Source organism: Fopius arisanus, unplaced genomic scaffold, assembly GCF_000806365.1.
Source record: "Fopius arisanus strain USDA-PBARC FA_bdor unplaced genomic scaffold, ASM80636v1 scaffold00005, whole genome shotgun sequence".
NCBI lineage: Eukaryota > Metazoa > Arthropoda > Insecta > Hymenoptera > Braconidae > Fopius > Fopius arisanus.
The window spans coordinates 925,730-953,595 of NW_011887744.1; the positions used below are offsets into that span (position 1 = coordinate 925,730).

The 27,866-nt window shown below is 37.7% G+C and overlaps 2 protein-coding genes and 1 long non-coding RNA gene across 7 annotated transcripts; 2 read left to right on the forward strand and 1 right to left on the reverse strand.

Annotated features, from left to right (window-relative positions):
• The first annotated feature begins 580 nt into the window (after positions 1-580).
• bma (SCY1-like protein bma) lies at positions 581-14,648 on the forward strand. Of its 2 annotated transcripts, none has more exons than XM_011315742.1 (15): positions 581-714; positions 7,271-7,494; positions 7,589-7,723; positions 7,793-8,035; positions 8,264-8,384; positions 8,485-8,580; positions 8,713-8,858; positions 8,947-9,077; positions 9,183-9,297; positions 9,379-9,919; positions 10,036-10,204; positions 10,324-10,496; positions 10,845-11,152; positions 11,253-11,396; positions 12,084-14,648. In XM_011315742.1, exons 2-15 carry the CDS (start codon positions 7,345-7,347, stop codon positions 12,198-12,200), a joined length of 2,589 nt encoding a protein of 862 aa, XP_011314044.1. In that variant the 5' UTR covers positions 581-714; positions 7,271-7,344; the 3' UTR covers positions 12,201-14,648. The 2 variants fall into 2 exon arrangements, with proteins under 2 accessions (XP_011314044.1, XP_011314045.1); XM_011315743.1 differs by having other exon boundaries at positions 11,822-12,170.
• LOC105273346 (uncharacterized) lies at positions 1,275-21,353 on the reverse strand. 3 transcript variants are annotated; one of them, XR_892896.1, is made up of 5 exons: positions 21,276-21,353; positions 21,037-21,202; positions 19,312-19,449; positions 18,813-18,963; positions 1,275-1,488 (listed from the first exon to the last, which is right to left on the reverse strand). It is a non-coding gene; the product is annotated as an uncharacterized lncRNA (long non-coding RNA). The 3 variants fall into 3 exon arrangements; XR_892895.1 differs by lacking the exon at positions 21,276-21,353 and having other exon boundaries at positions 21,037-21,248; XR_892897.1 differs by lacking the exons at positions 1,275-1,488; positions 21,276-21,353 and adding an exon at positions 11,054-11,137 and having other exon boundaries at positions 21,037-21,248.
• Positions 15,404-27,825, forward strand: CalpC (calpain-C). 2 transcript variants are annotated; one of them, XM_011315740.1, is made up of 14 exons: positions 15,404-15,695; positions 19,981-20,124; positions 20,603-20,672; positions 22,413-22,695; positions 25,329-25,590; positions 25,663-25,832; positions 26,056-26,228; positions 26,301-26,395; positions 26,463-26,695; positions 26,774-26,943; positions 27,016-27,074; positions 27,156-27,303; positions 27,372-27,488; positions 27,565-27,825. In XM_011315740.1, the coding sequence occupies exons 1-14, from the start codon at positions 15,687-15,689 to the stop codon at positions 27,648-27,650; spliced, it is 2,019 nt and encodes a 672-aa protein (XP_011314042.1). In that variant the 5' UTR covers positions 15,404-15,686; the 3' UTR covers positions 27,651-27,825. The 2 variants fall into 2 exon arrangements, with proteins under 2 accessions (XP_011314042.1, XP_011314043.1); XM_011315741.1 differs by lacking the exons at positions 15,404-15,695; positions 19,981-20,124; positions 20,603-20,672 and adding an exon at positions 21,398-21,476.
• Positions 27,826-27,866: the final 41 nt, after the last annotated feature.

The following is a 27,866-nucleotide window of genomic DNA, read 5'->3' on the forward strand; positions in this document are numbered from 1 at the left end:
GGGGGGATGTGTGGATGTTGAAGTGAGTGGTAGGGGTTGGTTATGGGTGGTAGTGGGGGGAAATGGGGAGAAATGGGGAGAAATGGGGAGAAATGGGGAGAAATGGGGAGAAATGGGAAGGGAGTGAGAGAGGATTGGAGAGAGCTCCTAGCCAAAGCTCTACCTGCAGCCCAGACCTATAATATCCAGGCAGAGAGCGACACGACAGAGTCAGGGAGGCGGCAGGGCAGGCCTATACCCTGGGCAAGCGCGCGCCTGCGTTCTCACAACACGAGAAACCGGGTAAACGCCAGAAGGTTTTACCCACTTGCTAACGGGTAGTGGGAGACTTGGCCTCCTGTTTACAGGATAACAGGGAATATACCTCTTCACTTCCCACCGATATACACCACTGACAATATCCACCAAAGTCGTTTGCCACGCTCCAAGTCGAGATCGCGCTGTTCAATTTTATTTTTATTTATTTATTATTTTGATATTAATATCGGTTAGCGAGACGTCAGTTGTCGAGACACGGTGGGGCACCTGTTCTGGTACTGATACATTCGCGATTACCTGTGAATATTTGGGGCCTTCATTACTCAATCGGTTCCAAGGTTACTCTGGACTTCAATTACTGGATTCCAATTTTCACTCATGGACAACTGGGACCAAACAATGTGCAGCCTCGGCTTCTGGTAGTGATTGAATAATCAGTTATCTGCACTGCAACAGGTGAGGAATCCAGCATCTTATCTGCCGGAGGGAGATAATTCAAGGGTTTTTATTTATTTATTTATTTCACCCTGTTATTAGCTATTTTCACGTGTTTTGTCACGCGGTTTATGGGGCTTTTATGGCGGTAATCATTGGGGTTGGAAAACAAGTGGAGATCAAGAGAGTAGATTTTCTTTTACCATCCCCTATATCGGCTTTCGTTCTCTCTTCATCTTTTTCCACCGCATTGGAATACCTCGTGTGCACACACGAAATTATGCTCGGGGGATTTCTATCGCTGGGACTCAAGACTCTTTTATTTTTTCAGCGGCATTAGAGAAATGTTATTTTTTGTAATCTCCGTTGGGGGATCCGGTGCCCTCAACCCTCCCGGGGCTATCCCCCTAGCTTTCTTTTTTTTTCTCTTCCGTCCTCTGAAGGCACTTCGTTACACCTTTGAATCGGGAGGAGAAATTGGAGATCTTGGGGTGCGATTTGGATCGTCGGTGGGAATTATCTGCAGTTTCGATCGATTGAGGTAGTGGAATGGTTACAGAAATATACTTGTAGGTGGGTAGGGTGAGCTCAGTGGATTTAATTCCCCATTTCATCGAAAATTCATTCGGGTTCTTCTCTTGCTCTTTGAATTATGACATTGGCATTTTTACGTGTGCCCTCCTGTTGCTTTTCTCCACTCTTCTCTCACGAAGAACTTTCATCATTAAATTTTTCCTATACCCTCCGGGTTATGCTTCGTGCGTTCCATCAGATCATCTCCTTATCTCGGAAAAACTGGAAAGAGATAAATCGAGGGTGAGTTTTTTCAGTCTTTTCGAGGAGATACTTTATCCTTGATTCTATTTTTCAGGGGAAAGGGGGAGGTCTGGGATATGCATGGTAAAAGAAGATATGGGGAGGGCAAAGTCCTTTTTTTAAAAAATTTTTATATTAAAAATATTTACATAGAAATGTTTTTAACATTAAAAAATTTTTATATTAAAAAAATATCGGTTGATTTCACGGGATTTTTTTATTCATAAAAATTGCTTCCACTCGTTGATAATTACAATAAAAATTCATGAAGAAAACTCATGAAGAAATTCTCATGAATTCATGAAGAAATTTTCATTAATAAATCAGTAAATTATTTCATTAATAAAGGGTTAATTAATTATGAAGAATATGTAAATTAAATCAATTAACGAAAATGAATGATAATTTGCATGAATTAGAAATAATTTATGAAAATGACGGAGGGTTTAAGAAATTTGAGAGATTGAAGAATATTTATGAAAATATAAATTATTATGTGGGGGTGGGTGCGTGAAAGGGGTAGGAAATTCATGGAAAATGGTTTTGTTGTCTCTGGTTCCGGATGAAATGAGAACTGAGGGGAAGGAAACGAGGAAGGAACTACTCTGGCGTTCACACTCGACAAGTGGAAAAGGAAACGAGTCGGGCATCCCTTACTCAACCCTCCAACTATCCAAACCACTCGGATCCTGTGAGTGCAATTGACGGGGGCTTTTTCCACAGGAAACGTTCAAGGGCGGAAAAGAGAAGTGGCATGACATTTTTCATTATAAAAATTTTAATGCCATCTTCACTCCCTCTCCGGTTTCCTTTCTCGTGGTATGTCTTTTATTTTTCCTTTATTATTTCATAATTTTCCATTCCTCCCCTCCCCTCGTAGTTTCGCCCACTTCATAAAACAAGAAGATCTCTATTTTTACTCTCCAACTACATTCCAAGTTTGAATTTCCAAAGAAATAGTAAAATCTTAAAGATATCTTCAAAAAAAAAGGAAAACTGCTGTTTGCAACTCAATAAAATAATTCCATCAATAATTTTTATTGTATAGCTATAAATTTTTAATATTCAGAGTTGAAAACGTGAATCCAAACTCCAGATTGAAAATTTCCTTGAAATGAAGAATTAGAAATCGGTAATAAAAAATGAGTAATGAATTTAATGCAGTTCCATTCGCTGATGGTCCCAAGTGCCAAATGTACTCGGCACATGACAACATCCTACCGACGATTAATTGTATTAATTTTTTTGTTATCTCCCCCTCTCCCCTTCGTTGCCCCAGTTGTAATTGATGACGCAGTTGGGATGATCCAGGACATGATAATGGGGCTTTTCAAGGGCAATTTCGACTGAGCAATACGTTGGAGAACTCGAGACACAAGTGCATATGGATCGTTTATGCATTAGTCCAGTCTCGAGAGCAACCAAAACTACCACTGGACTGCTCATATAGAGCATTACCAACATTCTATCGGATCCTTGTATTACCAGGTCTCCATACAACCGCGTATGAACCAACCGCGTAATTACGTTCGTTGATTGAATTTCATCCGGTTTAACAAAATTATCCATCAGCGGCCAAACAAATTATCCACAACAATAGTAACATTTAAATGTGCTAGCAGAGATTGGATCGATTAAAAGTGAAACATTTGAGTGACACCCGGTGCTACGATCAATGAAGAGCCCCCACAGCGAACTGAAAAAATTATTTATAAAAAAGAGTGGTGAAAAATGGTATTCGCCAGTCAAGAGCTATTATCCCCGTCATCACTCCTCTTTACCCTCTCGTATTGGCCCTTTTTCCAACAGCACTTCATAAAAAAAAAGCAACTTCATCTGGTACAGGGAAAACTTTACGCATACAAGTTTCACCACGAAGTGGAAAAGTTCTGATGTTTCAACTCTCTTTCCTATTTTCCATTTCTCAGGAGTAAAGCCCTCATACACGTAAATCTAATAATATTGCAGACTCGGATAAACTTCGAACCCTCGGTGAATCGATGTGAGTGCAATAAAACCAGGACAAATAGAGAATGGGAAATGAGGGGGAGATGAAAAAATAAGGGAGGAGGGGGTGGTTAAATGAAAAACACTTAATTAGTGCTTTAACTCGGTTTCACCCTCCGGCACAAACGATTCAGTTACGTTATCCCAGTTATTTAACGTGAAATACCCTCTACTTTTATTTTCACCCTCAGTGTTACTTTCAGGGGGTTTAACTCCCTGTATCAAAACAGTGGGTTTGAGGTGAAAGAAAATAGACGGGATCATTTCAAATGGATAATATCTTTGAAATTTTTCAAAGCTGAGGTTTGGTTTCATTTGCACCGATGAATTCTGCGGGTTAAAAAAAATATTGTCGTCAATTTAATTTTATTGGGAGTCCATTGACAGGTCTATCTGATTTATGTAGTTAAATTCTGAGTTTAATTGTTGTTTGGAATTTTTCGCAGTGTCGGGAAATTTATGGAAACATGAAATCCAGGAACACATGCTCGGAATTTTTTTATTGTGATTTTTAAATCAGTTCAGGGCAGACTAATTCGTTTTAATGGAATAGACGGGAATATAAGGGGAATAGAGGATTTTTTAGTAGAACCTTTTTTGTAGAGTGGGATGAGAGCTACAAATAAGGTTTGAACGAAAAATTTGGTATCTTTCTTGGATTCGAAGATATTCGATGGAAACTGAATTCAATCTTTTTGTTGCGAACCCCTTCTGACGTAGATTGAATTTATTTCGATAAAATCTTCTGGACCAAACAGAAATCGTATTAGACCATCTTTTATAGTTTTGGGTATATCCTATGTATCATATATGTATGTGTGAATGAATATTTATGTGACACACACAGATGAAAATTTTTCGCTGAAATTTTCGTCACATGAATTTTTTAACAAGCGACGACAGCGCAAATTCAATTATCAACACCGTTCGTCAAATATATTTTATAAAAATAACCGATAATAATTCCGGAGGGCAGTGCGATAATGAGAAATTGTTTCGGAACTATTACGGAATTTTTTCCCGTGCCAGAGCGTTTCGTAATTTTTATTGAATATTTCTTTCGTGCAGTTCATCAAATGATGACCATAAAAATAGAAATTCCAGCACATTTGAACCATAGATCTTCATTATTCGTTTAGGCGTAATAGGTGGAAGTAATGAAAAAAAGAAGAGACCTGTTCGCCTTGCCCTCACCCAACGGCTGCATTCGGGGTGTGCTGAAGAGATTATAAATCATTGAACCAATAATTTTCCAATCAATTCCTCTTCTGGTTTATTTTCCACACTAAGAAGCTCCTGACCGAAGCATTGAACTCTTTCTACTAAATTTTTCCCCACGACCAGAATTTTTCTCCATTAAAAATCTCCAATACCCTAAAACCACTGCAATTTTCTCCAGTTTTTGCAAAATATCTTGGAACTGGAGAGAGATGACAAAATTTTAAAGAATACCTTTTTTCTAGCTCTCCTTTTTTCCCATAAAAAAGGTGGAAACAGAAATGTAGCTATTTCGCTTCAATTCCGAGATATGAGCCAAAATTTCGGGTCGAAAAAAGAATTTCTCCTAGTTTACCACTTCGCTACTCATATATCAATAAATAATTACATATTATATATTCTTTTTCATAGAGAAAGCATGAAACATGATGAGAACATGTTTAATTTCGGTACCGATTGAATGCATTGGGATGAAATAATTTTTAAATATTTTCTTTGACAAAAATCCTCTGAATTAGTGGAGCAATGATCAGACAATCGTGTTGACAATACAATCAGATCATAAATAATAAACAATACAGTGATGTACATGTGTCTGGATTTACACAGACACCAACTACCCATAAAGGTCGCCGCAAGTTTATATGATGTCATGAAATGTTTACGAGTCATGAAAATCCTACATTTGATTTTTCCGCTGTTAATTTTCCGGATTAGTATTATAAATTCCCTCTACACCGCGAACTTCACATTCTGCCCTTGACATTTTTTCCCACTCATTTACTCTACTCGTGCTTTTAAAAAACATTTTAATTCAATTTATTATAAATTTCTACTGTACTCTCATTTCTATTTCCACTTTAATTGAATTCCAGTCCTGATTCTATTTAAATTGGTACAGCAATTAATTCATCAGATTCACTATCAAATTAACGATTTCGATAAAAAACATTTTTCAATTGTTTAACGACATAATAAATTTATTAAATGATTGAATATCATATCAGTTGACGAGAATTTCAAGCGTTTCGGATGGTGTGTATTATCATGACCTATATTTTTCCATTATCGAGTTTGTTTTATTTATCGAATAAATAATTGAATTTATTCATAGATAATCTGAATAACAAACACTAAAAATTCAGAGAGGTGAGAGGTATAACAGATCTATAATTCAGCTCCAACCGTCATTCATACCTCGAATAAAAAATAACTCAGGATAAATTATTGTTGGAAAGTTGGGTAATTGGACAGGGGGTTGCGCTGTAAAATAACGTGATGCAAATGCTAAAACTTGGGAAGGACGTATTCTCCACAAACTCTGCACAACACTCCAATGATTATACATAATACAGGGGTGGGTTTGCACTGGGATGAGTACATCGGTACACAGAGCACTGTTGCTCTATTTGTCAGTCATACATTTACCCCTGATCCTGGCAGAGTCAACCCTCTCAGTGTTTTCCAGTCACTTGTTCTGTCCTCGGTCGAGTACAGAATCTAATTACAAACGGGTAACATGCGAATCCCACTGGCACTTCATTTACTCTCTACCATTCGTGCAATTCATTGATACCTTAATTAAACGTCCTTTTTCAATTGGTCATTGAATTATCAAAAAACGAATTTCGCCCTGATGAGACCCTCTGGACAATAAATAAAGTCGACACTTTTATTTTTTCCTTTGAAATAAAACTCACGGGCAAATGCAGTTGATAAATTCTGATTTATGTAATTAAATAATTAATAATAAGTCCGTTCTAATGTAATATTGTAAAATATTTGTTTATCGGACGTGTCATGCCATTATATGATATAATTACAATAATTACAAAACGTGATTTTTTTCCAAAATATATCGTGATGTGATAAACTTTTAATTATTATTTAAAATTTCACGTGATCATTTGTGGAATATTGGTTGCGAATTTCTGAGGTGAATGGCAAATAAGAATGGATTTTTTTTAAGTGCCCAATCGATTCCGCCGGATTTTTGCTGGGGCTCGACCTCCGAAAGAACCCCCAATGTATTCTTTTGTTGAGAAGTGTAATGCGGCCGATGAATAAAACGATAGTTAAAAGACAAGTGAAATAGAAAAAGGCTCAATGGGTTTATGGATGAGGCAAGAGAGCGAGGGGATAAAATAAAAAAAATAAAAATGAGTGAATGGCTTTCATCCCCCGGGTGAACTGAGAGAAGAGATGTTTTATCCCGTGGCTCTCCCTTTTCAATTTTCCACGGGAACAAGAGGAGAAAAATAGGAGAGAGCATCAGCCGCAGACTTGGTGTAAAAAGGGCTGATCAGAGTGAATAGGGTTTGCCCGTTCACCATCCTCATCAGAACAAGAAACCCCAGGCGTTGAGAATTGACCGACGGGTTTGAGCGAGATTAAAATGCGAAATAATTGAATTTTACCCAGGTCGTAATTACACCGGCAATAAATTCATACCAGTGATTCATTAATCGTGACATATTGCGAAGATGAAGGGGGCAGTAATATTTTTTTCCTCTTGAATTTCATTCTGCTTTTACAGAAAAGGAGGGAAGTGAAGAGGGAGGAGCTGAAGGTGGACAATTAGGGTACACAGTGAATGGATTTGTCGGTACCATGTTCAAGTTCAAGAGTAGCCAGCCAAATGTCGTTGAGAGTAATCCAATATGGGAAGAATTTGTAGCATCAAAGCAAGCACCAAGCGCCACTGCGGGACCAGAACACGTGTGGAGGATCTTTGATGCGTACAGAAAGAGCGATGGACAGGTTGGCCGATAAAAATATCCTCTGATAATTACAGTAGTCACTTGAAGCTACGTCAGTTGTTCCTGATCCGGTATTAAATGAGAAATAATTGCAGGAGGCCTCAGTGTTTCTTTTCGAGAAGCGCTCGGTGGAGAAATTCCACAAGCCAAAGCACAAGGAACACGTCACAGACATACTACGAAGATGTCCAAAGAATCTCGAGGAGTTCCGTCACCCAAAGTTTCTTCATGTACGAATAAACTCTAGCAATAGCTTGATGTGCGTGCATTAAAAAAAAAATCATTACCTCTGGCTCTAGGTGATTCACCCAGTTAAGGAGTGCTCTGAAACCCTGGCCTTTGCCACTGAACCAGTACTGGGGAGTCTCGCCAATGTCTTGGCATACGTTGAACAGCAAGCAGCATCTAATCCAAATTCAACAGCTCACAATGCCAATTATCACACCGGTCAAAATCCCCATCAGCATCCACCAGGACATCGACCAGTTCTCATTAAAAAATACGAGATGCTCGCTATGGAAATAAAATACGGTCTACTGCAGGTAATTTTACATCATCTTACACATGCACACCTTTTCTTCATAAATTATTCAGTCTGAGTGACACGGCACCGTCTACTTTCAACCCCCCAATGCCACCTCCAAGTTGACGCCTCTCTCCCCACCTCCATCTGCTCATCCTTACCTCTGCACTTTACCCTCACAATTTTATGACCTATATTTTTGTATTTTATCAACGTTGACATTAAACTTGAGAACACTGGATTTCAGATCACCGAGGCACTGTCTTCTCTCCACTGCAGTTACAAGGTTATGCACAGAAATGTATGTCCAAGCAGTATTATTATAACGAAGAAAGGAACTTGGAAATTGTGTGGCCTCGAATTCATCGGTAAGTATTTGCCATCGTAAAGAATAATAATGGCTGTTGAAGCAAAAATGATATATATATATTTATCGGTTTCACTTCTTGGAAATTTTATTTAACGAAGAACGAACAACTGATGAGAACGGCCTAGATCCCGTACCCTGCAACCCGTGGACTCACAAAGCTTCCAAGACCGTTCAGCCGAACCTCGATTATATTGGTAAAATATTCAACCCTTTCTCCCCTTTCTTCTCTTTTCCCCTTTCTCACCATTTCACCAGTTGCGTCACTGAGTTGAAATGTTCTATTCAAATACCCTCTTCGGTATTCATGGTGATTTTTTTTACAACAGCTCCGGAAATTCAATTGAGAAAAATATGCAGTATCCGGAGTGATATGTACAGTCTTGGAATGGTAATTGCAGCCATTTACAACGACGGAAAGTCCCTCATTCAGGCGAATCACAGTACTTCTGATTACATTAAACAGGTGGAAAATGTGAGTTTTATTTGATGTGGATGCGGCAGAGAGGATGTGGAGAGAGGAGAAATTATTTCAAATGTCATTCCCGTCTTTGATGTTTTAGCTAAATGAACAAGTAGAAAATATACTTCCCAGAGTGCCCATGCCCCTCCATGAGGCCGTATCAAGGCTGCTCTGTAAAGAACCTGAGGCAAGACCCATCGCAAAGCATCTCTCTCTGATCAAGTACTTCAGGTAAACAAACGATGAAAATAAAAAAGAAGAAAGACCTGGGGAATTGATGAGGGGAGCTCGTGGTTAAAGTTACAAGTGACTGGAATTTGACTTTGCCATTTTCAGTGATCCATCCGTTTATGCACTCCAGTTTCTCGACGTTATAAATATGAAAGATCCGAATCAAAAATCTCATTTCTACAAAAATACTTTGAAGGAAGTACTTCCATTTATACCACTGGTAAGACATCCATTATGCCAGGGGATGAAAAATAAATGGGAACAGAGGTTGAATGATGCGATGCAAAATATATCTTTTCAGAAATTATGGTACCAGCACATCTGGCCTTATCTCCAAGCTGAGTCCAAGTCCCAGGAGGTATTTGCATCGGTGCTACAGCCAATGCTATTTATAATACAACAGAGTCCCCTCGAGGATTACCAGAACATCATATTACCGTCATTCAAAGAATTATTCTCAACCCCGAGATCAATTCAGGGTACGGTGGTGCTGTTGGAGAATCTTCATGTTGTTTTTGAAAAAACACCAGCCGAAGTCATACGCCTGGAGATGCTGCCGATGCTGTACTTATCCTTTGAGAGTCCCAATATTCAGATTCAAGCAGCTGCATTCAAATCTGTTGTCAAGATCGCCGATTACCTCGAGGATACAGCACTAAGAAAAATTGTTCTCCCAAAATTAATGAATGCATTTGAGAACAGTTCAACTGACTCACGAATTCTCATGAATTGTCTCTCGAGAATTCTTGAGACACTTGATACACAGCAAATTGTCGACGAAGTTTATCCATTACTCTGGGATATCAAGCTACAGCAGCCTGATGCGATAACACGGGTTGTTAGTAAGTGCAGGTTGAAATATTTATTACACTGGAAATTTAAAAAATAATAAACAACTGTGGATTGATAAAAAATAACAATAATTTCATGGACCGCTTGGATGTGATATTTGTTGCAGCAATTTACAGACTCCTGTTGAGCAATAAGAAGTTCGGACTCACTATAAACATAATCGCTACGAAGGTGATGCCAATTCTACTCCCAGCAACAGTTAATCCGTCCCTTAATCTCGAGCAATTCCAAACATTGATTGAGGTCCTTCAACTGATGCTCAGTCACATTGAAAGGTAAGACCTGTCCTAATTCACTCTCAAGGAACAACTAAACATCTGGGTTAATCGCACCACCTGCTGATTTTATAATTAATTACCCAAATCTGCATTTTCAATGGCGTTAATTATTTCAGTAATCAAACGAACAAGCTAAAGCTCTCCCTCTCCAGCCCCGAGCGGCATCGACCACTCAGGCATCAGTTTAGCACTGAAAACATGCATGTGCAACCGTTCAATATTCCCGGGCTCAAGATCGAGCAGAGGAAAACCTCCTCGGCAGAGGACATGGCCAGGAAGAACTCCATAGGTACCGCAGAACAAGAAAAATTGATGTATCCCTTAAGAAATTTTATTGAAAAATCATCCATCCTTCTCTCTGTCACGATCATTAATTTTTTTATTAAAATTCATTTGCCCGAGAATTATCCAGGACTTGTTTGCCGCACTAGCATTTATATTCCCTGCTCATAATAAATTTATATGGAGATGTTTATTAAAACACGAGATGACGAGGGAGATGATGCTGGAAGATTGTTAGAATTGGCAAAAGAGAAGAGTATAATGTTTTAATAGAATATCTCAGTGAAAGCAGAAGGTGAATTGAAATCCACAGCTGCATGCTCATTAACACGATTTTACGACGTTGACGTCGCAGGCTCAATGTCGATGACAGCATCAGCGGAGAACATGACGCAGCGTAAGAACTCAATGACCAACATGCTCTCAAACTGGTGGTACTCATCATCGTCGTCGGCGCGAGACGGCACCTTCCTGAGTGTCGGCAGTGCCTTCCCAAGTCGTCGACTATCTGACAATACCCTGATGACACCTAAGATTCGCATCGCCCCGTCGTGCTCGAGCTCACCAGGAGGCACACCAGGCGGTGGTCTTCCAATAAGACGTCACTCGAGTACAGGACCACAGGAGCGTCGTGGCTCAAACGTCAACCTGTCACCACCAACCGTAAGTATCGACTATTTGTTATTAAATTGATTGATTAGTGGATATGAATTATAATCTAATTTGCACTGGACAAGAACACTGAGACGTTTGTTATGCCCAGGGTGGAATGCCAACAACCAGTAGCAGTGTACCCTATCTCCTCAGCTCAAGCATGACAAGCATCCGAAATTCCCGAAGACCCTCAGTCTCGTCGACAACGTCACAGCAGGGATCTGGCCTACTCCAGCAGTTTGGCACCGGCATGGTAAGACAACTACCCCCCATCTGCCTCAACCTCAATGGGCTACCACCTCAACTATCACCACCACCACCACAACTACCACATCTACCAATACCACCACTTTCTCCATCAATCCAGCCACTGGGACAGCCTTCCCACTGACCCTTGGTTAAGATGTAAGAAACTATTTTTTTTATTTTTTAGTTATTCTCTCTAAAAATCCTTGTGTCCTCGTGTTATCATTTTATTTTATTGTTATTTCAATGTTCGAGCAATGTTTGCAAGATGTTATTTGAGCACAAGATCTCACGCAAATGGAATGCATTATTGTTATATATCTATATATCTATATATTTTTTTTTTATTCAAAGAAAACCAAATTCGATATGTTCTCATTGATTTTTCTGTCTATCGCGATTCTCGAATTTCGGGTATTTTTTCGGTTGCAGTGCCAACTTTTCTCCGGTCGTTCTTAAACCAAGTGTGGCTCTGTGGATATTGCGGTGTTGGTGGGGAATTAAACGAGGGTGCTTTACTCGCATCATACCGCCACACATGCCATCATTATCAATCAAAAATATTACAAAATTAAGTAAAAAAAAATTGAATGAATGAGTAAATAATCAGCAAACTGTCGCATGTCGTACGATGAAAAAAGTGTACGATATTATGATCGACACATTGAATCTCCTCTGCGTATCTACGTTGCAGAGTCAGCGGGCTAATTGGGATTACTATCACCCTGATGACGATACGTCAACGAATCCAGTATCAATCGTCGTTACTATCGACGGCCCATCAACGATCGAACAAATGCGGGCGCAATAGTATTAATTTACCGCTATTTACCACTTTGATCGCTTTATTTTTGCTCATTGTATTGTACATACGTTTTATTTACATCATATTTATCAGAAATAGGCCTCAACGATTTTTATTTCATTTTATAAATAAGTCAATGCGGTGCTGCGCGCCTCGTTATTTTAAGACTAAATCAAATTCAGTCTAACGATAGCCAAGAAAGTACATTAAAGGAATCAAAGTGGAGAAACGAGGATCGAATAATCATTATCGATTTTTAGGCAAGAATGAAACATGCGAAACGGCACATATCCCCGGCCCCTTCAAAAATCATATTTTTTTCTCAATCATAATTGTAGATAAATCGTAGTATGTACTCGGGCAGTCTCAGCTAATTGAAATCAAATGAAAATTCCGAAGATCCTGTAGATCCCGAATAAAAACGATCAGTCTGTTAATCACGGATCATGAAGAAGTTGGAAAACGGAGGGATAAAAACTACTGAAACAACTCGTCTCGTCTCGTCTCGATGTGAATCGTCAATTTATGTAACTTTCAATTAAAACTGCATTAACAATCACTATTTACTAAGATTAGATTTTGTACTAGCGACGATCGTGCACAAATCAAATAATCGCTGGCTGATGAACCACGAGAGTTTGACGAAATAAATATAAATATATTTTCCCCTGGGTGGAACATAACATCGAACGATCGCCGGTGGTGAACGATCTATCGATTATTATTCTCTATTTTTAACTAACGAGGGGAGTAATTTGTTGCTATTGGCCTCTTCACTATTATTATATGAATTTTCGGATAAATTTGAAGATTTTGTTGACTGAGCGTGAGTGTAAAATTCATTTCTACTGTGATATTCTTCAATCTCTCGTATGAATGGAAGGAAGGAAAATAGAAAAGGAAGAGAAAATGAGAAAAATGACAAGAATGTGTGGGATAAAAAATGGATAAAAAAATATGAGAAAAGGGCAAATAAGATCGGCAGTTCTCATCATTGCGTATAATTCGATTTCTGCACCTACTTGACTGGCCTTTCAATCAACCATACGGAACACAAGAGAAATGAGAGAATAAGGGAGACGGATATGATTACTAGTTACAGACGATGTGAAAATATATGGAGAATAAAAGAAAATAAAATTCACGCGCATATAATGAGGTCATTTGTCGACCGTTTTTGTACCTGCAATTCATAAATAGAGACAATTTATTTATTTACCGGTATTGATGATGGAGAGAAATATTCATTATATTATAGGAGATGGCATTTGAATTTTTCGCGCTGCGAAAATAAAAGAGGCAATTAATAAACGTCGATAAATCATTGAAAACTCCAGAATGAAAATATATATATTAATAATGAAAAATGGTGCAGGTCGCCGGATCTATTGAATACACGATCGTCTCATCGAACAAATCAAGTGAAAGTGAGCATATGATAATCATGAATTTAATCAGTTACAAACTTGATTAGCCATAATTCCGCAAAATGAAAATCTACCAAAAAAAATCTAATAATAATACTCCGTAATAGTTTTTTGTGTCTCTAAAGTTGTAAGACTACGAAATTAAGTGTCCTTAAAATTTAAGCGATTAAAATTTATTAATGAAGTAATGACAAATCAATACTGGAGCGTTTGGAGTCGATCAGCGACTGGTGATCAGTGGATTAATGAAAAATAATGAATTAGTGACAATCAGCGACAATCAATCGAATGGAGAATATAATGATTAATATTGGTGATCGATGAGCCAAACGCTTTGACAACAAGTACAATCGTCGTTTTGTCCCCCTAAATTCACCACCAAATGTGTGTACTTTAGGCATCAGACAATCGAATAATACATGTCAACCCGCCCGTTCTCCAATAAATATTACATTAGGTCGATCAAAAGAATAGTATGACGACTGATGGCAATTTTAGAGAGAGTCCATTTGTTAGAATCGATATTTTAATTAATAAAAAATTGAGCAGTCAAATTATGTCGAAGATAAATTCAATACTCAACACACGGAGTGCCAATGTAATATTCGAGCAATAATTAATCTTCCACTTCTCGCGAGTGTGTTTAAGGCAAAATTATTGAATGATCAAATATCTATCATTATGTGTATAGCAAACCATTAAACCTCACGTGTTAATGATATTCTAATAATCTTTATCTTTGCATCAATTTTTCGCTTTCTATCTTCGAATCTTTATCTCTGGGATTTAATGAACATGAACATGAACAATGAACATGTAGAGGTGGACAGGAAACAAGTAGTTTTTAATGATAATTTAACGTTGCATTGTCAATCAGCAGACATCTGACATTTTTATATTTTTTTTTTTTCGTTGGTTCGGTGATGAAACCCATGACTGTGTACTTCAAACAATCACACGAGTCTAGAGATGTATAGAAAAAGTACAGTAAATGTATGATATCAAAAATAAATGTGAGAAATGACGAGTTGTTGTGATTTCTACCTGTTGTCGATTTTCTCCTAAGATAATAGTGATAATTAATTATCATTATCATAATCATTATCTGGGCTTTTTTCGGTCTTTTCAGGAATTTTTCCGATTTTTATTCATCAGGTTTCTTTTGTTAAACTTTATAAATTCACTTGTGTATTAATATTGTTAGCAATAATTGTCATGATTTTTATTTGTTTATAGCAGTTAATAAATTTATCCCAAGAGGGATATTAATTTTTAAAAATGAGTGATTACAGTTTTTGAGGAAATAATTGGTTTTTTCAGGAATTTTTCCCATTTTTATTCATCAGGTTTCTTTTGTTAAAATTTATAAACTCACTTGTGTATTAATATTGTTAGCAATAATTGTCATGATTTTTATTTGTTTATAGCCGTTAATAAATTTATCCCAAGAGGGATATTAATTTTAAAAAATGAGTGATTACAGTTTTTGAGGAAATAATTGACTAATTAAATGATTGTAAAGATGAGATTACCGATTTTTTTTGGTGGTGGGTTGAATGGATTTTGAATTCCCTGAGGCAAATGAAATCGGTGGGTTCATTATGATCGTTCCGTGGACTTGTGGAACGAGAGAGAAACGAGCTGGAACTAGAACTGGAATGGCAACGAGATGCCCTGGAGAAGAGGTGGGAGGATCGAGAGGTGGAGGTGGACTAGACCGCGGGATTCGAGGATCGGTTTGTAACTCCGATTCGAGGTAGAGGCAGTCTCTCGTCAGCTCGAGAATCGAGTATTTCAGTGCTTGAAGAATTTCCCCCGTTTGGGATAAATTTTCCAATAAATTTCGAGTACCCGATTATTTCCCGTTGGATTACAAAATTCAAAGTGCAACCAGGTGAATTATCCCGCCAGTCTAGGGGGGAATAACCCGCGAATATTTGAGTGTGACAAGTGCTGGAGGGGATAATCGTATTTTCCCGGGTCAAAAGTGAGTTATCGGTCGAGTGAGGGTCCGGTGGGGCCCCCAGAAGGATTTTACATTGGAAAATAAAAATTGACATTTAAAATGGTGAACGTAAGTGGAAATTTATTTAAAATAGTCAGGATTTGGGATTAGCATTCACCAAAATTATCAGCACATGGGCAATAATCCAGGAAGATTTTCTCTCATTCAGCGAGGTCGAAACTTTCGTGTCACGCTCTGTCGAGAGCCGCATTTTAAAAACTCAAGTTCTCGCCTTTTTTTCCACACGCATGGCCCAGAGACCCGCACGTTTCCATCGTAATTTCTCCGATGCTCCCTGCATGGCGATTATTTTCCCGCATAATTTATCAATTTCGTTAAAACATTCACGCTCTTTAACTTCCAATTGGGGAAGAAAGAGAGATCTGATTGCAATTTCTTCTCTATTTTTTATCGATCAATAAGAATCAATCAAAAAAATTATGAGAATTGAAGACTGGGGAAAAAGATTTAATTATAATTGCACTAAATGTCTAATTGTAATTGGACATTTCGAGGTGCGTTTATATACGACTAGAGTTTGGAAAATGAGAAGAATGAATCGTGGGGTAATGGGAAAAATCGTGATGTCGTGGGTGGTGAAGGTACAGGGGCGTCGGAAATTGTCCATATGGGTCGAAGGAAGACATCACCATAGAAATCGATTGTGACAATTTGCGAGGGCGTTTTGTACTCCGCGGTGGTAATCGCACAGGTGGGCGACCTTTCTGCAAAATTTTATCCAAGTGATTATGCAAGAGGCGCAAATTTTTCTCCATTTTATTAACACTCCACCCACTTATTCCACAATGTCATCGCACTCCATCGGTTGCGCTGTGTCGTAACAGACTGTCAAAGTAAAAGTTTCCAAGTGTCAGAGCGATAAAGACAAATGTCGGTCATTTGAAATGGAAAATTTTTCATCGAAAAGATTTTATATTTTAAATTTAATTTGTGAAATTCCTGTGCGACGGTGGGAAAAGTCGATTGGTCTCGAAAAACGAGGTCTTCGCGTCGACCTCGAAACACACAAAATATACATGACCGGCTCTTCCTCACGTGTTGGAGATGTGTAAAAACGGCACGTCAGCCAGAAAAATATATATGTGAGAAAAATGGGGGAGAATTAATTTAGCAATGATTTCGGTCAATTTTTTTTCCACCTTTTAGAAAGTTCCCTGCACCGCGGGAGAACTCAATCGATTTTTGATCATCCATCAGAAGCCATTTTATATACATTATTTATATTATAATTTATATACAACTGGAAAATGTATAAATATATGCAATATACGTATCAATTGTATAATTACATCATATAAATACATTGCAATAATAATAATAATAGCTATAATAATAATAATAAATTACAAATCAATCTAATTGAGTGAAACGTTCGATAATCCCGGGGTAATTGCACCGAAAATCCCGTACAATCGATTGAAATACAATTATTAATCCGGAGAAAGTATAACTGCAATTGGCGAAACGGTATGCGCATCGAATTATTTATAATGAAAAATAGCTGGGGTAATATCAGTCTCCCGTGACAATAACTCAACCATAACAATTGTCGGGGTAAAATTAATTTGTTATACCCGTTTTTCATGAAAAAGTGAAATGCACGTTAGATTTTCCAATCATTTGAAATTGGATAAGGATCAAATTCATACGAGTTAATAGCCTGTGACATGGAATATCAGCAAATAGTCATTCAATAAATATCCTTGAGCCTCATTTCAATCCTCTTGTGTCGTTTTACGAGATCGAAAATCATTGATCAGATCAATCACCCATGACTATGTTTTATTGATCTGGGAATCGAACGTTGGACCACTCGATTATCCAGGAAATTTTTCTTTAAGCATATCGATATATTTTTCTGATTTTAAATTGAAGATTAATTCACGTGGTCTTGGGTTACACTGAGAAAAAAAAATTACTTTAGCCAAGAATATTTACTAACCACGAGAAAATATTCTTGGCAAAAATAATTTTTTTTCTCAGTATATCTATCAAACAACCAGTCGCGGCCATTTTTATCAGCTCTCATTCACCTTCTGACTTTAATAAATTCAAGATTCCCAGATTTTTATCCATAATTAATTTAAAATATTTATCAACTCCTTGTGATATAAAATAAAATAATTAGAAAATACTTTATTCAATTGAATTTATAATAACTCGAGAATTCCGGAGAGTTAAACAGTGAAATAAACTCGGGATAAATTGATATAAAAAAATAGAATTGAATTTCCAATTTGAGGAGATAAAAAAATGTAGAATGTACGGTTTGTATGAATTTTTTATGAATTATAAGAATTGTTGGATATTTTAATTTTCCATGGGGGATGGGGCTCTCATGCCCGACCTTGCGAACAATCTAAATTGGAAGAGATCATTACATATTCATGGAAGGGGAATGAATAGTGCAAAGTATGCAACAAGTGGATGAATTGAATTGAATTTGAATGATGGGTCGTAGTGCACGAGGGCAAGAGATGTGTAGAGCAGTGCACGCAGAGTTACAGAGTTTTTTTTTCCCGTTATTCAAGTTACCTCTTCATGTTGTAAATCTAACGGGTGTCACTTGATTCATACACACTGAATAAAAAGTAACTCAAGAATAATGCACTGAAACTCCACAGCCTCATGAAAAACTCAAATGTTTGGCAATGAAAGTCCTCGGAATATATTTGACTATCAGAGGAGAAAAAATATAACTGCATTATTCATTTCCACACATTCATTCAATTTCACGTAATCAATCAAATTACTTCATTAATTTTCACCGTGTAATATAATATCCTTCCAATTCAATTAAAATTCATTGAAATTGCACGTTAAAAGTATTTTAAATGGACGGGAATTAATTAATTCTTTTTAATCAAGTGGAATTATTTTTTACAAATACAAATAATTGTTTAGTAAACACGAGACAAGAGACTTCAATTAAAATTCATCAAAATTAAATAATAAAAAGATCTTAAAATGATATTCAAGTGAAATCAATGAAAATTAATCCGAATTATTGATAATAACTTTCAGTGGAGTTTAACCAGAATTAATTAAAATGGAGTGAAAAAAATGATATATAGAATTAATGGATTTGGCGGATTAAGAGAATTGCAAAGTGAATTTGTGGATGTACGGGCAATTATGAATAAAAAATAAATAACAAAAACGTACATAATTATCATCTTCCTCATCGTTCTAGTGGAACGACAATCATCACAATGTAAATGCGGGCCGAAGGTTTTCTCAGTTAAAAATCCATCATCGCTTTCACCGGTTTGTTCTCTCCCCAAAGTCCTGTCGATGATTACCAATATGACGCAAGCTAAGTAATAAAAAAAAACGGATCATTAGGATAATTATGGCTGCAGGAGTTTCACTGTAAAATAGGATCGATGATGAACAATGGTAAATTTTCGGCCACGCCTTGAGCTGGGATGACGTCAGAGAAGATGTTCTCGTTGATTTAATAATTACTCTCGTACTTGGAATAGAACAACGAGTAATTGCAGTCCTGCCTCGCCAGGAATAAATTGATATCGATAATTACTTTTAAACGTTAATAATAGTTTCAGTAGTTCAATCGATCGTTCAATTATTATTCTCGTGAGAGACTTTCGTGAAAATTTTGCGCGAATTTCCGCGTGATTTTAAAATTATGAAATTTTTGTACCTGATGGGGGGCGGTGATTGGTGGAAGGTGTTAATTTGAATGGAATCCTCGTGTCGTCATGTTTTAAATACCCCGAGGGTACAATCGAGGTCAAGCCACAGGAACTTGATGCGTGGGCACCAAAAGCCACGTCTAATTCTGTAAGAAAAAACAGATTGCGCAATAGAATATTAAAAATGTTAAACAATGAAGTTTAATGATAATTTATTCAAATTGGATAATCGAAATATTTTATATGAGTCGTTATTGAAATAATCATGACTTTTACAGCATTAAAAATTACCAATCTATTTAATCCCGATAATAAATAATAAACAATAAATAATGATTTTTCAATAATCAAAATGCGATGAGAATAAATATATATTTTAGACATCGATGTGGTTTAAATAATATACTTCAATTATTCCTCCACGGAAAAAAAATGTATCGCTCTTCCATTTTATTATTATTTATGAAAATCAATAGGGAGTTATTGAATAATAATGAAATGTGAAGGCAGATGTGTTTTTCCGCGTTCATCCGATCAACAATTTTAAATAAAACTCATCAAATCAATTTCGAAGAAAATCCAAAAGACCAGAAGACATTCTTAATTGATCCCTCGAATTAATGTGACGTGATTTTAATAAGATTCATCAATTAATTCTGATCTGTTTGGATTTTAAGGATGTAATGAGTGAGTACGAGAGAATCAAGCGTGCTTGCTTGAAACGAGGTGAATTGTGGGAGGATCCGGAATTCCCGGCAACTCAGGCTTCCGTTTTTTATCATCAAACACCGCCCTTTCAGTTTCAATGGAAGAGACCAAAGGTAAGAGTTGCTAATAATACATCTAAAAGTGAACGAATAAACATGAAAGAGAAAATTGTTAAAGCGATGTCGAAGTCGTTGGCCACTTTTTTTTTGTCGATGAAAACTGGGGGAAGAGACAATGGAGTCGAACCTCGTAACAGGATCCCCCGAAGCTGTACCTAGGCTGTACCTAGGCTGTACATACAGGTAATATTCCTGGTAACCGGGGAGTTTATGCAGCAAGGTCGTTTTGCTGCATCGTTGCTCTCTACTCGGGTACAGACATAAACTGAATACAATTACCCAGATTTTAATCTTGAAGCTTAAAAAAACTATGCAAATGTGGTGGAGAATTGTGATGTGCGCGAATACCGGAAGTGATGCACTCAATATGACGAAGACACGCCGGAAGTCATGACTAAAGAGTTATTCAGTACTCCATTCGAATTTTAATTAATCCCTATCACTGCATTTTATTTTATTGTCATTTTTTCAGGAGCTGTGCAATCGCCCGATTTTTGTCAGTGACACTCCCACACAATTCGATGTCATCCCCGGAAAAATGGGTGAGGATTTTTCATTTACTAGATATTGACGTCTATTTTATTGTATGTGTCCAAAGAAAATGAAGCATGGAATATATTTTGGGGAATAATTGAAAAATTGTTTGAAAATGAAATTACACGTAAAAAAAAGATTTTCTAATCTTCAATTTTCAATTAAATTTATAATATATAATGCATATATAATACATATATAATACATATATAATACATATTCAATCCAATTTAAATTTAATATTTGATATATATTTTAATGATTCATTTATTCGTTTTTTATCTATAGGATAAATAATATAATAAATGAAATTTTTTCGGTGGACAATTATAAAGCGTATTATAAACAATTAATTAAAAATTGTATATTCACCAATAACTGGACTGAAGAACAGCTTTCCTCACCTCATTTAACCGCTCCACCCCTGAATTGTCGAGAGACATGCAAATGATATCGTGTCATGAGTTTTCTCAAAGTCTGACGAAACGCCGGAATATTTTGTTTACTGGAGTATAATAAATATATTGATCACGCACAGCTGAAACAGAAAAAATTCCTGAACAATCAGCACCACTCCACCACAATCCGACGTAATACCAGGGGAAACTGACTCTCATTTTTATTTATTTTCCTCATTTATCTACTGGAATGACGTTTGGTTACGGAATAATGAGAGATTCAATTAACAGCTGAGGGAGCTAGCAGCAATTTTTGGCTGAATAAATTCTCATTTTCGTATCACGTGAGGCACAGAGTAATTACGGGCTGCACTAATGCAAGTGGAATTGAGTGAAAAATGTGGGATCCCAGGGGTGAGGTATATCCGCATGCATCAGGAAGCATTCCTCCAACTATCGGAGGCCAATAAATCACCCTCTGCATCTCATCCCCAAGTTATAGCTTCCGTAATAATTTTTCCCTCCGGTAAAATCATAACATCCGTGGTGAAATTAAATCTAATCCAACACCTCCAAATTGCATTAAAAAATATCATTTCATAACTGAATTTCCTGCTTTCTATTACCAACAACAGTCGTTAAATATACAATGAACTGTTGAATCGCACATGCGAGAAAAATGAGATCATACGATAGTGAAAGTGTGATAAAGACATGAAAATTAGAAAAAGGGAATTGGAAAAAAAAAAATGGAAATCCCAGTATTTTCGTTCTGCTTCGGTGACCATGGAAAACTGAAACTGACCAACTCGTTATTCTCAAGGCGTTGCCCTTCTATTTCACCAGAAACATTAAACAATCTCACAACAGATCAAGAAATAAAGAGCTAAAAGAATTTTCTGAAAAAAAAAATCTCAATTGAATCGACGCAGACTTGAGTGACAGATTCCTACAATTTTCCCAGATAATTGGCCCGATTTTCCCACAAGATTTCAGAATTGTTTTTCAGAATTGAGGTCTAGCCATTCGATTTAGCTCCCGATGTCTTGCTTAACTCGTTCATAATTCCCTAGCAGACACAGCCATCAGTGAAAGTGGAGTGGCCACAGTCACTGGCACTTACACTTACACTTGCGCACGATAACAAATTGGAAAAATTAAAACAGGCAATTGGAAAAATAAAAATAAAAAACGGGTACTGATAAATCGAGTGGATATTATATGCTTATCCGGGAAGAACATTAAATCGATAACTGACACAGACTCGTGGACAAATAGACATTCACTTTCAGTTTCACTGGAGATTTATTTATTTAGCGGTTGAATTGACGTTTAATTGACTCATTTCAGGTGACAAATGGCTCGTCTCATGTCTAGGTGTTCTCCACCTGAGCAAGGGACTATTTTATCGTGTTGTACCTGCTGATCAGGGATTTGGTAACAGTGGTGATTCATCTGGAACGCCGACTTCCGAGTACGCTGGAGTTTTTCGTTTCCGGTTGTGGTGGTGCGGATCCTGGGTCGAGGTTCTCGTTGACGATCGACTTCCTGCTGTGCATGGACGACTTGCTTTTGTCCAGGCACGCCACAGCGATCAGTTCTGGCCGGCATTGCTCGAAAAAGCATATGCAAAGTGAGTACAATTATTCCACAATTATTCCACAATTATCAATTCCCCATTATCGAGTTGCGAATGAATTTTTTGTGAGGAAAAACGGAAAAATTATGCATTAATTATTGAAGTCTGTCCCGTCTTCGTCTTCATCTCGGTGCACCCCGGAGGAATTCCCTCAAGTCTGCAGACCCCTCTTTCTATTCGACTTTCTATCGGCCAAATGGAAAAAAGGATGAATTTCAATGGAATAAAATTCCCCAGGACTTGAGATGTAGAAAAATAGAAGATACAGAGGGGAATTGTCCCTTGACGACGCTGATGTCAATAAATTCGAAATACCATGGCAGTGAAAAGGTTTATGAGAATGCAGGCGTATTCTCGAAGAAAATTTCAAGGACTACAAAGGAAAGCTCCCCATTGAATCCTCATAAACCTCTTCATTGCCAAGATATTTCTCAAGCAATCCCACTCATTCCCTCTGAAGCTTTTTATCCAGCAACATGAGTGCAGGCGCAACAAACAAGAATAAGAAATTTTAATCAAAGAAAATCCACGGTGGATCCAGGGGAGACAATCCGATGACATGAGCACTGGTGAATTTTTCACTGAATTGTCAATAAAATTCACCTCTAAAAATAGCTGAATAGTTTATCCACAAGAAAGACATTCCCCCTGGGATTTCTCCACCATAGAAGACCGTAAAACCCGTGGCTCTCTGCTCCCGATAACTGGCTAGAGAGCCTCGACCTCGGAGTATAATCGAGAGGAGTCTCTTGGCGGTGGAAAAAGAGGTAAAGAAACAAGGATATAGATAGGATAAAAGCCGAGAGAGTCAGCCTTGGAAAACGAGTAACGTCGTACCGTAAAACTTCTCTCGCCCCCTTCTCATCTCACCCTCTTTCCACCGTTGAGTTTAGCACTGTTGGGGCCCCCCTGGATAGGGGCCCCAGGATAATGGCGCTGGCAATCACGACTTCTGATGGAGAGAGTCAACTCCGAGTCACTCTGTAGCACTACCTTTCATTTTTTTTATTACTTGTCCAAAAACTTACTGTCATAAATTATATCCGAGGGGAAGAGAATATCCAAGTTAACTCAGTTCTCATCTTATTTCACATTTCACATTTGCCAGAGGTATTTTCAACTTGTCCTTCCGCCTCGACCGGTCTTTACCACCGGGAGTCCAACGATCTCCACCAACGACCTCAACGTTATATCCTCTTTAACTTGTTCAATCTATTTTTTTTTTTATTCGTTTTATCTTCATTCTGTCTTGAAAATTCCGATCGATCGGTTCATACTTTTAACCGATGGTGTTCTCGTCATGTGGAACATGACGTTTCGTCGGCTGAATAAAATGAGGGAAATGTACCGGTAAAGGCCATTGGGAATTCCTCCGGTGATCGGTGGCTTCAAAAGGCTCGGCCATTCCTATTCGTCATTTTTCTCCATTGGTAAAAAAAAATTCAATGAAATAAAATGAAATCGTCATTGGTACACGTAATTCAATGGGAATTCCTGGGATCGAAAGAAAGTACCATCAATGACACACAATCCTTCTTTCCGAGTCACTCAGAGCGCATAAAAATCCCGGCCAAGTCCTAAAGAAGATTCCCGTCTAGAAAGCCTTACTTCTAGTGTATATGTAATCCAGTGTGTGTTTTATATGACCGGCGGATTTCCATTAGAGAAAACACCTCAATTTATTTCCTCGAGCGTCACGTTCACGCTGGATAATCCGCCACCTTCTCCTGGGATATCTCATTTTAACCAGATAGAAAATTCAAAATATGAAAATGTTGTGGGCAAAATTGCGAGTCGTACAACAATTGATGCTTTCACTGGACTGAAATCAGAAGGTAAAGAAATATAGAGATCGCCGGGGAAATGGCTTATTGAAAGATCTAGTCAATGATTGTCTTACGAAATGCACTTTTTATGTGGATCATTACACGTACAAACAATTGCAGGATATTGGTCAAGTCAAAGTGCTCAATTTCTCCACGTAATGTGATAAAATACCACCGAGGAAAGGATATCGGTAGTCCGATTATCTGGCACGCGCTCGCTTCACACATGGACACACATACGGCTATTGAAATATTGAAATTTGCGTTTCAAGTACCATCGAGGTTGTACTTTCACTGAGACCATTTTCATGTGTGCTCAGTACTCCGTTTCGATGCATCGGGGGTCAGTGCACTTTGCAATTTACCGATCAAGCAAATCTTCAACGATTTTGTTAATCCTATTAATATTATTAATGAGAGAAGTTTTTTTTTAGCTTATCTCGTGATAACTGTACGCTAAATTTGATTAATTTCAGTTTGTCGTCTTCCTTGGGAATTTACTCACGGAATTACATACACAATTTTCCTGCACTTTCGTGTGAATTGTTACGCTGCACATAATGTAATGATGATAAATAAAAGAATGGGTGGAATCAGCGTTCGGTGTTGAGTTCTCTTCCCTTGGGGATTAAAATTGAAAATTCTTTCTCGTTTTTTTTGGAGATTATTGGAGTTTTCCATTTTTGAGAATTTTTATAATAATTTTCGGGGTAAATATATGTAAAATGAATCTGCATTTAATAAAAAAATTCAAATCTCGGCTTGACCTCGATACCAGTGAATAACAATTCGATATTCCAGGCTCCATGGGTCATACGAGGCCCTGAAATACGGAACCCTGCTGGACGGTCTGTCAGATTTGACTGGTGGAATAACCGAGAGCATAGCCATACGTCAGGATCCAACAGCCTGCGGTCGAGCACTTGGAAAACTACTCGACATGACCTCACTAATTACCTGCACTGTCAACAATAATCAGCAGCAGCAAATCCGTACAAGCACTGAGAAACTGGCTAATGGCATCCAAATGGGCATCAATTACCGGCTTTATGCTATTGAAAGGGTAATTTTTCATCGATTGTGGATGACTGATTTTGTTAAGAGTAATTAATTTATACGATTGGGGAAAATCTAGGTGGAGACGTTCAATGGAGAGGCAGTGCAGCTGGTTAAATTGAGAAATCCCCTGGGACCTGGTGGAGAGTACATCGGAGCTTGGGCTAGAGGTGGACTCGAGTGGGACGAGGTGCCAATCGCCGAACGAGATCGACTGGCTGTTAGAAATATGGCTGAAGGCGAATTCTGGTATTCATATTCAGCCTCCATGAAAAATTAACACGTGAATTCCATAACTTAGTAATTTCCCTCAACATTGAATGTTCGTTACGATTGATAAAATAAAAATTATTGAGGGATTTAAAACCAAATTGGATTGATAATGCAACATAATTTTTTGGGGGATATTGTGGTTTCCTTGGATTGACTGCAAATAGACTTAAAATCCTTAATGAAATTTACTCCTCTACAGGATATCGTACTCCGACTTTGTTAAAACCTTCACTCACCTAGAAGTTGTGCATCTAGACGCAGAAACGTCACGGGATGAGCCCTCTTTGCACAGCAAACATACCTGGCAAATGAAACTTTATCAAGGCAGCTGGCGAAGAGGAGTCACAGCTGGTGGATGCAGAAACAACCAAGGTAAACTCATAAATCCCTGAAAATTCATGCAAACCGACGGTTAAACTAATTCATCACTTCATTGACTTACAGAAACGTTTCACATAAACCCACAGCTTCATTTGATACTCAGTGAAATGGAGGAGATAGTTGTCTCTTTGAATCAACACTCGATCATGGAGCCAAAGGTAAAAGGACACTTGACACTGAAAGAGAGAGCGAGTGACAGTTGATCAGTGATTCTCTCATTTCTAGGTCATCGGGTTCACGGCTTATACACTGCCGAAGAACAGCACCGAGTCGATTAATAAGCAATTCTTCAAGAAGAACAAATCCCTCGTTAATTCACAATACACGAATAGTCGACAAGTGAGTCACAGATGTTTGCTGGAACAAGGTGGATACTTGCTCATACCAACGACCTTTGAACCTGGCCAAGAAACCAATTTCACGTTGAGAGTGTACAGCAGTAAACCGTTGAAACTGAAGTCAATATTTATCATCGATTTTTATCCACTTTCGTTTATCACTGGGTCGTCAATTTTATTAGGGGAATAAATTTTCAGATTACTCGACACACCTCCCACGCTAATAAAATCGGCCATTGTGAAAGCACCAGCACTCGAAGGAAAAGGATTTTCACAGTACGAGGCGGTTTTTTTGCAGCTCGCTGATGAGCATAAAACAGTCAATGCATTTGAACTTCAGGAACTCCTCGAGGCCTGTCTCCCCAATGGTAATTCATTAATTTATCGATGACAACTACCAAGAGTGAATGAAAATTTTTAATTGTTGTTTAATTCACCAGATTACATAAAGAGCTGTGCATCCATGGAAGTCTGTCGTCAAGTGGTCCTCACAATGGATGTATCCTTCAATTTAATAATCTCTCTCTTATTTTGTTGATATTCTTATTTGTGGATATGCTTTTCTTGACTAATTTAGCAGAGCACTGGCAGTGGTAGGCTTGAGTTCAATGACTTCAAGGATCTCATGTGCAGTCTGAAGTACTGGCAGGCGGCGTTTAAGAATCACACTAAAGAAAGAACTGGTATTCTCAAGGCTGAGAGGCTACGTGACGCGCTTCTGGAAATCGGTGAGTTGATTCAAAAGCATGAAGAGTTCCCCTCAAATTCTTATTAATATGTGGAAATGATTTTTCAGGGTTTCAAGTCAATACTGATGTCCTCGCGGTGTTAATTCTTCGGTACATGAGGAAGGATGGCACTCTCAGGTTTGGGGATTTCGTCTCAGCTATTCTACACCTCAGTGATGCATTTGGTAAGTCGTCTGATCTAGCATCTTATATGAAATTTAATTTTTTTTAAATACTGGATGTTGCCCTTGACATTTTCAGCAATCTTCGAAGGAAAAGATCCACTTCAAAATGGCAGCATAAAATTAACTCTGTCCGAGTGGCTTCGGTCAGCCCTGATGTGCTGATTCTCATTATTTCTGCTGCTTTGTAAATAAGTCGTCATCGAGGAAAGCAAATTGCCATATCGCAATATCCCGTCTCTCTTCATGTCGAAGAATTCTGTAAAATATTATAGTCCATTATATTATTTAAAGTGATGCATTTATTGACGATGTTTGTATGATAAAGAGGAATGTATCTATGAAGTTATAATAAAATTATTTTTATATTGTATAAAAAAA